This window comes from Bos mutus, chromosome 1, assembly GCF_027580195.1.
Source record: "Bos mutus isolate GX-2022 chromosome 1, NWIPB_WYAK_1.1, whole genome shotgun sequence".
In the NCBI taxonomy this organism is placed as follows: domain Eukaryota; kingdom Metazoa; phylum Chordata; class Mammalia; order Artiodactyla; family Bovidae; genus Bos; species Bos mutus.
The window spans coordinates 138,401,037-138,413,748 of record NC_091617.1 but is presented as its reverse complement, the minus strand read 5'-3'; the positions used below and the strand labels follow the sequence as shown (position 1 = coordinate 138,413,748).

The 12,712-nt window shown below is 40.6% G+C and overlaps 1 protein-coding gene across 1 annotated transcript in view; it reads right to left on the bottom strand.

Moving 5' to 3' along the window:
• Positions 1–284: 284 nt before the first annotated feature.
• Positions 285–12,712, bottom strand: part of SH3BGR (SH3 domain binding glutamate rich protein) — a 72,990-nt gene continuing 60,562 nt past the window's right edge. The window contains exons 6-8 of the mRNA XM_005908622.2: positions 9,599–9,628; positions 4,523–4,672; positions 285–715 (exon numbers count right to left, since the gene is read on the bottom strand). Coding sequence (XP_005908684.1) covers positions 4,556–4,672; positions 9,599–9,628 — 147 coding nt within the window. The 3' untranslated portion in view covers positions 285–715; positions 4,523–4,555. The remainder of the gene's footprint in view (positions 716–4,522; positions 4,673–9,598; positions 9,629–12,712) is intronic.

Here is a 12,712-nt window from a genome sequence, read left to right as displayed (position 1 = left end):
TGCCTCAAGATCCCTACACACGTGGACAGCAGCGACATTTAAACAAGGCTTGGGAGACAAGGTACACAGTGGTGCAAATAATACAAAATAGGACATAACGAGACAATCAGTGTCATTGGAAAACATGGACCAATGATGTCGATGCAACAAAAGCATCCATCCCAGAGGGCACAGAAAAGTTCTGCCGAGGATCCAGGACCAGCCCCCGCCCCCCACTACAGACAGACTGAGCCAGGCTGTACATGGAGAGGCTAGAGATGAAAAATCCACTCCTTGGGACAAGATATTTGTTATTCAACTTTATTTGTATAGTTGTTCTCTGGAAAGTTCTTCATCTTCAAAGCTAATTCTGAGAAAAGTAGCGTAAGGCACATACAAAGAAGTACTTTTGTCTTATCACAAAGAGAAGTTCTATATTTTGTAAATTTTTTTTCAGGGTATTAGTGAGAAGGACTATTCATGCAAAGCAAAAAAAATTTAAGCAAAGGCCACAAATGTCAGGCCCGTGAAGGTATGTGTGGGCTGTCTTCACATTTGATTTCATGTTGATATGATTAAGTAAATACATGTGTGGAGAACTAATCGCATCATATCATACAATTCCCCGGTGAACCCTGGACATCCTGACAGAGGTGTGCTAGCTTCAGGCCAAAGCGTTTCATTGAATTCAGTTTGTGGGGAGACAGATGAAATGGTGCTTCATGGTTTGGGTTTCCTAAAAGAAAGGGAAGATATTAGGGAGATGAAAATTAAAGAGAGACAGAGAATGTTTACCACAAACTTAATTATTTATCAAGAGAAGTGAAGTGAAAGTCGATCTGCTGCTGCTGCTGCTGCTGCTGCTAAGTCACTTCAGTCATGTCCGACTATGCAACCCCATAGACGGCAGCCCACCAGGCTCCCCTGTCCCTGGGATTCTCCAGGCAAGAACACTGGAGTGGGTTGCCATTTCCTTCTCCAATGCATGAAAGTGAAAAGTGAAAGGGGAGTCACTCAGTCATGTCCGACTCTTAGCAGCCCCATGGACTGCAGCCTGCCAGGCTCCTCTCTGTCCATGGAATTCTCCAGGCCAGAATACTGGAATGAGTTGCCATTTCCTTCTCCAATCAAGAGTCGAACTGCCTTTTATTCTAGAAACTACTACTCATCAAGGGCAAAAAGGAAACTAAATTTTTCTTGTAGAAAACTAGCCGAGGTTTATATCCTTTCTCCGTACTAACCTATCAAACATCAGAGGGAAGCTGGCATCTTCCATTACAGTTTCCCCATTGCATTTTCATGAAAAATGGAGAGACTGAATTTACAGCTTAGTCCTGGGGGTAGGGGGGGAAGCAAGGGAGGAGCAAACAGCTAGACTAGAGACAGCATGAAGCAGCATCCCGTTAGGAGACAGAACTCAGTCTCAGACTATAGACTGTTTCTCCTGGGGCATCAACTTAGCATCAATTTCAAATATAAGAAATGAGAAATCTTTCGTAGTTCCATTCACCGCCATATTCTCCCTAGGACCATTTCTTCAAGCAAAATGCCTGGCATACGCATGAGCTATGAGATGGTTTGCTTTTAGACACTGAATGGTTTGCCCAGTGAAATGCGCCATGCCATGCATTTCAAGTTGCATTTTCAAGGACATAGGATCTCTCTGGGGGTCAGAGATGCAATTTAGGAAAGCGATTCTTGCCTTCCCTGCCAGGCATTTTGACCTCACGACAAACTTCTATGAACTAAATTCCAAACTAGAAGGCATCGGGTTGTTGTTGTTCAGTCACTAAGTCATGTCCAACTGTTTGCAACTCCATGGACTGCAGCATGCCAGGCTTCCCTGTCCTTCACCAACTCCCAAAGCTTGCTCAAACTCATGTCCATTGAGTCAGTGATGCCATCCAACCATCTCATCATCAGAGAAACAGGTAAAATGGCCTTGCCATAGGGTTTGTTTTTTTTTTTTAATCAGTCTATAGAGCCATTTGGCTACTGAAGGATTCTCTTTCAGCTGTGTCATTTCATATTCAATATTTTTTATAAGTATCACATTAAATTGCATAATTTTAAAAGACTTTACAAGCAGAGTGAATAGAAATGCATTTAACTGTATTTATGAGTCTTTTACTGTTGAGGGGAAGGTTGCTGTAAATATCAGCATATTTTCCTTTTCTATCATTCTTCAGATAGAATTCTAAAAGTTAACTTGCCAGTCTTCATTTTTTTCAAAATTGAGTCCTAATCCATTCCTAAGAAATGGGATTAGGGACACTAATCAGACTGACTTCTCAATTGTAACTTTTTTCTTCTACTTAGAAGAAAATTAAAAATAAAGAAATGAGATCGCTTCCAAATTGATCATCATTTGGCCCTAAAGTGGAGGTCTGTGTGGTCGCAAAATGAAAGAAAGCACTTGGGAAAGCATCAAATGATGGGCTAGATTTGCTTCCCTGGGGCTCAGACAGTAAAGAATCTGTCTGCAATGCAGGAAACCTGGATTCGATCCCTGGGTCAGGAAGATCCCCTAGAGAAGGGAATGGCAACCCACTCCAGTATTCTTGCCTGGATAATCCCATGGACAGAGGAGCCTGGAGGGCTACAGTCTATGGGGTTTCAAAGAGTTGGACAATACTTTGGCCACCTAATGCGAAGACCTGACTCATTGGAAAAGACCCTGATGCTTGGAAAATTGAGGGCAGGAGGAGAAGGGGACGCCAGGATGAGATGGTTGGATGGCATCACTGACTCAATGGACATGAGTTTGGGTGGATTCCGGGAGTTGGTGATGGACAGGGAGGCCTGGCGTGCTGCGGTTCATAGGGTCACAAAGATTTGGACACAACTGAGTGACTGAACTGAACTGAACTGAGTGACTAACACTTTCACTTTCAGATTTGCTTTGTAATTTGAATAAAGGAGTAATGAAACTTCCATAGTCCCAATAATACAGTGTGATGGCTGCTCCCACCAGCTCCAAGATTTCTTAAAAATACATCTTTTTTTTTAATATCAGTATTTTATGTATAAGTGTAAGTATATTAAAAGGGGAGATATATACTATTCAAATTGGTCTTTGGTGCACAGTGGAGCCTTCTGTTAGCTGATATTTATAAGCACTGGAGTTTCTTTTCCTGTCTATAGTGGTACCCTTTTGTCTGCCCTCCACTAGACAGGCTCCAAATGCGACTGCAAACCTTAACTGAAGACTTGCTGTGTGTCCAGCGCTCATTCTCTCATCCTCTATTTCTTCCTGCTCCCCTGGTATCAATAGCCACCAAATCGGTCTTACCTGCTTCAGTGGAGGCATGGTACAGACAGAAAGAAGACTAAAAAAAAATTTTTTTTAATGAACAAGAACCCTTAGGGTACCAGAGCAAATTGTGAGCCTCACTGCAGTAGAGAATAAATAGTTGCCCTCAAATCTGTTGGCAAGGTCAAACCATGTCAATAGAAACATAATGTTCACATGGCTATTTGCTAAAAGTCTGTTATATTAGATACTTTTATAGCTCTTAATGACCTTATCATATTTTCTGTATAGGCCACAACATTTGAGTATTTTCTCTGTGTCCTCAATATTCACTTTCAGCATCCTACTAATATAATACATTTAGGGTTACCTGCTGAAGCCAAAGCTCCAATACTTTGACCACCTGATGCCAAGAGCCAACTCATTGGAAAAGACCCTGATGCTGGGAAAGATTGAGGGCAGGAGGAGAAGGGATGACAGAGGATGAGATGGTTGGATGGCATCACTGACACGATGGACATGAGTTTGAGCAAGCTCTGGGAGTTGGTGATGGACAGGGAGGCCTGGCATGCTGCAGTCCATGGGGTCGCAAACAGTTGGACACGACTGAGCGACTGAACAACAAAAGGGTGAACTCACCAAACTGTTAAGAACCACATAATTCTTCTTCATTGTCACTAGAAGTTTAAAATTACAAGGTAGTAAGCATATTTGTCAAAGATATCTAAAGTGAGTTCACCTTATTCCAAACTGTTTCTACATGAGTGCTCTGGCTACTATTGAATAAATGGATGTTTTAATATAAATCAATGAATAGTAATATCAAGTACTTATCATTGAATCTGGCAATTATTTTTTTTCATGGGCAGCTAGCTTTGTGGGTTTTTTAGGTTGTATTGATAATTTATCACCATTGTTATGAACATCTATTGTAAATTCCCCCACAGATGTGTAAAGGAGTTCATGTGATAGATGCTGAGAACAGAATACTTCCTGTGTTTTCACTTAAATAAAGAGGGAGAAGCAGCAGCAGGTGCAACACAAACGTCCTCACCTGAAAGTCACACTTTTTACTAGAAATTGTATCAACCACAGCCTTCCTTGCCCCGGTGCCCAAGAAACAGGTCCAGGAAAGTTAACCAGCCCGGCGGCTCCAAGAAGGGGCAGCCCAGGGCCTTGGGAAGACAGACAAACAGGTCGAATTGGAATCTACCTCCCTCACTAAGTGAAATGTGGTCTAGACGGCAGACAGTAATAAACAAGCCTTCAACCCCAGAACAATGTGGCTACCTGGACAAGTGGAAAAGTAGAGCATGAAAAGGCCTAAGACTCTTCTTCCTCGTCTCCTTCTTCTTCTTCTTCTCCTGGTTCCTCTTCTTCTTCTTCAGCTTCCTCTCCCTCTGCTTCCCCTTCTGCTCCTTCTGTGGTTACTTCTTTTGTCTTTAACAAAAATTACACCGTTATGGAGAAGTGTAAGGGTCAACAGATACAGTGAGGAAGAGTGTAAAATATCAGACTAGAGGTCAGGGCCTCCCACACCCCATCGAACACACACACACAACATACCCATACCACACACACAACACACACACCTGCCACACATACACACCCCACATATATACCCACCACACACACATACAAGCCCAACACATACACACACCACACACATACCCCACAAACACATCACATACATACCCCACACACACCACACACATAATCCCCTACACAATCCCTTCTTGTACACCTACCACACACACATACACACCCAACACACACACAGAACACACATACCCCACACATACACACCTCACACACATACTCACCACACACATACACCCACCACACACACACCCAACATACACAAACCACCACACATTCAACAGACAACACACACATACCCTCCCAACACACCCCACACATGCACCCACCACACCCCACACATACACCCACCACATATACACACACACAGACATCACCTTCCTAAACAGAGACCCTTCACCCTGGGATGGTTCTGCTGGCAATACATTAATTCTAATGAGTTTCATGATTCCTCTTAAGCATATAGTCTTTACTTGTATTAACAGATTGTTCTAATACAATTACCTTTAAAAATTCAGAAAGCAGTTGGAAGAATAAAATACAAAAAGAATCTCAGCAAATAGAATTTTGTCAGAATTTTGATGAAGATTTAAACCTGTAAGCTGGCTATATTTTGTTATACAAAGTAATTTCTTGAATCCAAAGTTATCAGCAACCTACATAAATAATCTGAAACCACTTGCAAATTAATAATCTGTTTGTCTTATTTTTATACATAAAAATGGGATTTTTTAAAATGGAAGCTTGGCTAGCAAGAGAGGAATGAAAATTTATTATTGGAAAGATATAACATACAGGTAATGAAAATTTACTGTATAGAATAGGCTAAAAATAACTTTTAGGTCCAATAATAGGGATGCGTTTGATAAAATAATATTAAAATAATGAAACAGACCTATATTTACCATCCCTGTAAAATATATGGCTTAATTACATGAATAAAAGTAGATTACAGAAGAGTATCCATTAAGGTTTGATAAATACGTGTGTGTGTGTGTATGAGTGTGTAACTAGTGGGTCTCTCTGTGTAATGGGGTTATAAACTATTTTTAGTTTCTATTTTTCTCTGTATTATCTAAACTTTATATAAATGTCATGAATTATTTGCAATTTTAAAAATCAGCAAAAGTTTTGGGGAGGAGTTTCTTACACAAGTTCCTCATGTAAAATAAATATTGTGTTTGAAATTAAATGGACCTTTTATTACAAGCTGAGCTAAAGAAGGCTGAGCACTGAAAAAGTGATGTTTTAAAATCGTGTTGCTGGAGGAAACTCTTGAAAGTCCCTTGGACTACAAGGAGATGAAACCAATCAACCCTAAAGGAAATAAATCCTGAATATTCATTAGAAGGACTGTTGCTGAAGCTGAAGCTCCAGTACTTTGGCAACCTGATGCAAAGAGCATCAGGAAAGACCCTGATACTGGGGAAGATTGAAGGCAGGAGGAGAAGGGGATGACAGAGGGTGAGTTAGTTGGATGGCATCACCAACTCAATGGACATGAGTTTGAGTAAGCTCCAGAAGTTGGTGATGGACAGGGAGGCCTGGCGTGCTACAGTCCCTGGGGTCGCAGAGAGTCAGACGCCACTTAGTGACTGAACTTAACTGAACTGAAAAGCATTATAAACAATATACTTTCTATAAATGTCATGAATTATTTGCAATTTTAAAAATCAGCATAAGTTTTGGGGGGGAGTTTCTTATGACACTTGGGACCTCCTTTAATGTGAATGACCTTCCACTGAAATACCTAGACAATACATGTGACTTTTGGTAAATATTCTATCCTTGAGTTTTCAATTTTAATTTAGCTCTCTGATTAGCATTTGTACTTTTTAATTAATTTTTATTGGAATATAGCTGCTATTTCTTTTCCTTTCCCGTTGCCAGTGTTTTCCTTTATGGGTACAGGAAGGACGGCAGAGGGAAAGGCTCTGCCCCAAACAGTTGGAGGCTCTGATCAGCTGTTTTTACCTCTGAGTGATCCCTCTTTCCTTTCAATCCTGAATCCCCACAATGAAGATGCATCATCGACGCAATGGACATGAGTCTGAGCAAACTCTGGGAGATAATGAAGGACAGGAAAGCCTGGCTTGCTATAGTCCCTGGGGTCGAAAACAGCCGGACACAACTAAGCGACTGAACAACAGCAGCAATTACCAGAATCAAAACAGTAGGAGTTCTTGCCCTTGACCTCTACATGGCAACCCTTGGGTCACTTAGAACCTGTGTTCTCAGCCTTGATAGAGCATCAGAATCACCTGAAGAGCTTCTCAAAACAATCTTCTTGGCTCCAACTCAGGGCTTCTGACCTTATAGATCTGGGGCCAGGCCTGAAAACATGTATTTGTAGAGGTTCCCAGGTGAGGCAGCTGCTTCTGCTCTGGAAACCCACTTTGAGAACCTCCGCTGAAGCCTGGACTTCCCTGGTGGCTCAGACGGTAAAGAGTCTGCCTGCAATGCAGGAGCCTGTGTTCTGTCTCTTAAATCACACTGGTTGATGACGGCATGGTGAGTGCTTACAAGTAGTAGGTTTGGTATCACCACCCGCCAAAGTCTTCATTTACCAGGGTGGGTTATGTTTGTTCCCATGCTGGTATATCCAAGTCAGTCTTATTGTAATTACACAACTTAAATAAATATCACAGGGACTTCCCTGGTGCAGTGGTTAAGATTTTGCCTTCCAATTCTGGGGGTACAGGTTCAATTCCTAGTCAAAAAGCTAAGATCACACGTGCCTTGAGGCCAAAAAACCAAAACATAAGACAAAAGCAATATTGTAACAAATTCAATAAAGACTTCAAAAATGGTACACATCAAAAAATCTTTTAAAAAAATAAGCACCATGGAATCCAATGATATATGAACATGAAAATAACTTTTTTCCCATGTAAAGTTAATGGAATACTTTGAAAAGACCAACATATGTCTGTCATCAAATGAAGTGTCGAAAAGCTTGGGTGCTAAGGAGGACTCCTGAAACACAAAAGGAAAGAAACCAAAACTGGAATTTCTAGACAGACTACTGATTATGTTAGGAAGACAGCAGGTAGTTCTAGTCATTGGACTATTTTTTAAAGAAGCTATTTTTGTCCTGTACCCAAAAACTTGGCAGTAAATACACATCTGTATATTTCAAGTTAAAATAAATGTTTAAGGTCTCTACATTTCTGTGATTTAACATTTTAATTAAATTCTTCATTTGTTCAAATAACTCCCAGCTCCAAATATGAGACATGAGGTCTCCCTAGGAATGTTGGTTATTATTTGAGCATAGATCCTGTAAATAAACATGTTGGCCAGCCCAATAATAGTTTAAATTATATGTTACAGAGGATATATTTCATTCCTTTAAATTTTATCCTTAATATCACTAATATTGTTTTATAACTTTTCTTTCATTGTTTTAAATGTACTTGTATCCTCAGTACTCACTTATGTAATACTTCTTACTTTGTGCAACTCTTTTTTTATCATTATTATTATTATTTTATTTGCCTGCTCTGGGTCTTAGTTGTGGTGCACCGGCTCAGTAATGATTGCATAGCACAGGGAATTCTACTCAATATTTTATAATAACATGTAAGGGAAAAGAATCACACATCAATCACTTTGTTACACATCTGAAACTAACATAACACCGTAAATCAACTATGTTCCAAAAAAAAAAAAACCACACACACACAAATAGTAATGCTCCCCCTGGATAGATCCACACTAGAAATCCTGGAACCATGTGGTTACTTACCTATGTCACATGTCTTCCAGACACTAAATGATGAGCTGCATGTTTAAACCTCCTGGTGTCTAAGGTACACACCATGGTGCAAGACTACAATTAAGACTCAGTATTATCCGCTGCCTTAACACTGGTAAAATTGGGAAGACTTACAATGGCCTGACCACTGGCTCCCCTCCCGCTCTGATCCCACAAATTAGGTCTCTCACCCAAGCAGCCCTCGGTATCAAGGGACCAGATACAGTGCCTGCTTTCACCCCAGAATTACTCAATCAGGCCAACCATGTCCCCCGTGTGGACTCGGGGACACCCCACCCTCTTGATTCTACACAACCTGCCTCCCGCAGCCCTGGTTGTTCACACTGTTCCCAAGGGACCCTACCCCGTGTGGCCCTGCCCTGTGTAGATGACCTTATCCCCCGGGAGCACATGTGAATAATAAACCCTGTCCACACCTGTGGCTAATTCATGTCAATGTATGGCAAACACCACCACAATATTGTAAAGTCATTATCCTCCAGTTAAAATTAATTAATTAATTAAGAAAATAAAATAAGCCCTGTCCATCTCACTTGTCCAGTGAGTGGTCCAGTTGTGTGTCTGCCATTCCCATAACCAGAGGGAGGGAATTCCTCACTCACCAACAAGGTAAAGAGGAGGCCATCAAGTAACACCCATGAGAACCACACAAGCAGCATAAACGGTGCGCTATTCAATGGGGTGGGAAGGAAAAAGGGAGAAGGCATCACCACTGAAGGATTTGGTCCGGCCTGGCCTGACTTCATTGATAACACCTTCACCACAAGAGGTGAAGGCTTCAGAGCCCCTGTTTCTCCATTCACCTCCAAATGTATCTCCAACTTATTTTATTTCTCTTCTTGGCAGGCTAAAGGAGGACTTTCTGGGAATGTGGGTTGAGTCAGCTTCTCTGTATCATGAACATGGAGAAATGTTGGAAAAGCTGCAATTCTCTCACCTAAAAGATGCTTCTGTTAAGCACAACACAACTGTGAAATATGCTACTGTACCTCTTCCGCTGCTGTCTCTTCCTCTTCTTCCTTAAATCCACAAACAGAAATTAAATAAAAACATAAATTCACATAAGTTTTAAGTTGAATCTAAAAATTAAGCAAACTATATAGCCAATACTTGGTAATAACTGTAAATGGAAAGCAACTTTTAAAATGGCATAAAAATTTAAAACTATAAAAAATTTTACTTAAAAAAATAAATAGAAATTAAGCAAGCTATAATAAATGCATGTTTACCAAAACTAAGAATATCAATTTATTGAGAAAACATCAATAGCAAAGATATTATAACTGAGCAATGCCTACTTATTTCATGCATTTTATTTCAAGTCCTTGGAATATTATAAAATCAAAGACATATTTTCATCACTCTTACTCCTAAGAAAATACAACTAATTAGTAATACTGCTTAATTATATGTTTAATACTGTTCTATATCCAAAGCATATTGCAGACCTATAGAGCTATCAAGGAAAATTCAGACTATATATGTAAGCAACTAGAAAATTTGAACTAAATTATGTCTTTTCTGCTTTTATGACCTTATAAGTATGCCTTACTTCAGTTCTGAACCAACTAATAAAAGTAGATTAAAAACTTTTCCTCCATCAGAACAAATAACATTCTAAACCATTTAAACACTGAGTCCTGGTTAAAGAAAGAAACTTAAAGTTAAGAAATGATAAAGCCATTTCCAGGCTCAAACAGGTCTCCACTCTGCCAATGCACAGAAGTTTCTATTTCCCTGGGATCAAAGTAGGAAAACCAGGCAATACCTCCTAAAATTGCAAAGAAATAAGAACCTTCACATCCTTTCCCAGAATGGCCCTCTCGTGAGCCTTTCTGGGGCCAGAGTATTACAACGGCTTTAATTGGGCAGGAAGATCTGGTTCTAAAAAGTAGTCCCTAAACATTCCTAATGCCTTTCAAAGCAGGCAGTGAGCTCATGGAATTCTGGACCAAAGGAGTTGAAAGCAACCTCATAATTACCTATATCCTCTTACTCAGTCTTTTCTTTGGACAAATGAGGACACAAAGACCACAGGGTTAAGTAATTAGACAAAAATCAGAAGCCAAGTAACACAATCAGGACTTCCTCTGAGACTCTCTGTTGTTGTTGTTGTTTAGTTGCTAAGCGTGTCCAATTCTTTGTGGCCCATAGACTGCAGCAGGCCAGGCTTCCCTGTCCTTCACTATCTCCCCAAGTTTGCTCAAACTCATGCCTACTCAGTCAGTGATGCCTTCCAACCATCTCATCCTTTGTCGCCCCCTTATCCTGTTTCCTAACTTAGTGTTCTTCCTACTACACCACACTACCTCTCAAGATTATCACAGAAGGCAAGTCATGGAGGGCCTGCCATATAGCCACCTTCTCTGGCCCAGCCTCAAGTTCTTGGCCAGCTCCAGAACAATACTCTCAGATTTCTGATGCTGGCAAAGAAAATACAGAAAGCCTGATCCAGCCAGCTTAACCTGAGTCAACCCAAGAGGTGTCCCAGTACGGGGAATCTCTAAACTGAAGCTGGCAACACAGCAAGTCTTATAAAGTTCAGGAAAAGATAGTCCTGCACTTGTTGCAGAATCTGAGTGTTGGTTTTTCAGCAATGTGTTGAATATTAAATGTCTTTGATATTGTCTACCTCTGCCAATGCCTTGTCTTTCCTTCACCATGACTGCCATCTTCTCTCACCAAGATTACATCACCTCTAGGCTTCCTTATCTCCAAGTAACTCTCCACACTATAGCCAGAGATATCATTCTAAAAGACATCCCAGGGACTTCCCTGGTGGTCCAATGGTTGGGAATCTGCCTGCTAAAGCAGGGGACCCAGGTTCCATCCCTGGTTCAGGAATCTCCCACATGCTTCAGGGCAACTAAACCTGTGCACCGCAACTGCTGAGCCTGAGCTCTAGAGCCTGTGCTGAGCAACAAGAGAAGTCCCTGCAATGAGAACCCCATGCACCGCAATTAGACAGTAGCCCCTGCTAACTAAAACTAGAGAGCCCACACACAGCAAGAAGATCTAGTGCAGTCAAAAAATTATTAGTTAACTTAAAAAAGACAATCCACCTCATGTCTAAAACCTTCCATCTTTTCATGATAAATCCATAATCTTTAGGATGGTTGAGAGGCCGTCATGATTTGGCTCCTGCTCACCTTTCTAGTCACATCATGTTTTACTTCAGCTAATGATCACATGTAACTTTCTCACATCAGCCACACCTTCCAGGACACTGCATACAATGATATTTTCAAGGAAGACTTTCCTGACCCCCAGGGGCTTCCCTGGTGGCTCAGTAGTGAAGAATTTGCCTGCCAATGTGGCAGAATCAAGTTTGATCCCTAGGTGGGGAAGATCCCCTGGAGAAGGAAATGGCAGCTCATTCCAGTTTTCTTGCCTGGGAAATCCCAAGGACAGAGGAGCCTGGCAGGTTACAGTTCATGGGGCAGCAGAGTCAAACCCAGCTTAGCAACTAACCAATAACAACAAGGGCTGAGTTAAAGAATCCCCTTATTTGCTCCCACAATCATCATTTATTGGCCTCCCTGACTGTCTGTGTGCTCTTGTGGGCACAACATGTGTCCTTGTTCATTTTGGGGTTTCCAGGACCCAGCTACTGTCTGGAATAAATACAATAAATGTATTAAGTGACTAAATAAATGAACCTGTAACTCTTTTAGATCTATTAACTCTTTAGATCTCAAAGAACATGCATTTTCTTCTTATCCACATACAATCAAATTAGAATTCACACTACACAATACAGAACTATCAGCTATGTAGAGTTTTACACTTTCTAAATCCAATTATTTTTATTAATTGTGTACAGTTGAAACAACTGAGTTAACAAAAACACACTATTAAAAATGGGGTTATCCTTAGAGCTAGGCTGGAGGCCACTAAGAGTTCTTATAGGAATAAGTGGTCATCTCAACTTCTAGAGGTTAGCTAGCAGCAATTACCACGGAACCTAGGGCTTTTTATCAATACCTGAATTGACCTTGATTTCTTGAAAGAGGCATTAAATAGAAAAAGTAATTGCTCAGAGAATTTCTAGAGATACTTAGCCTCAAAAGGTCAAGTAGAGAAAAACAAATATTGTATATTAA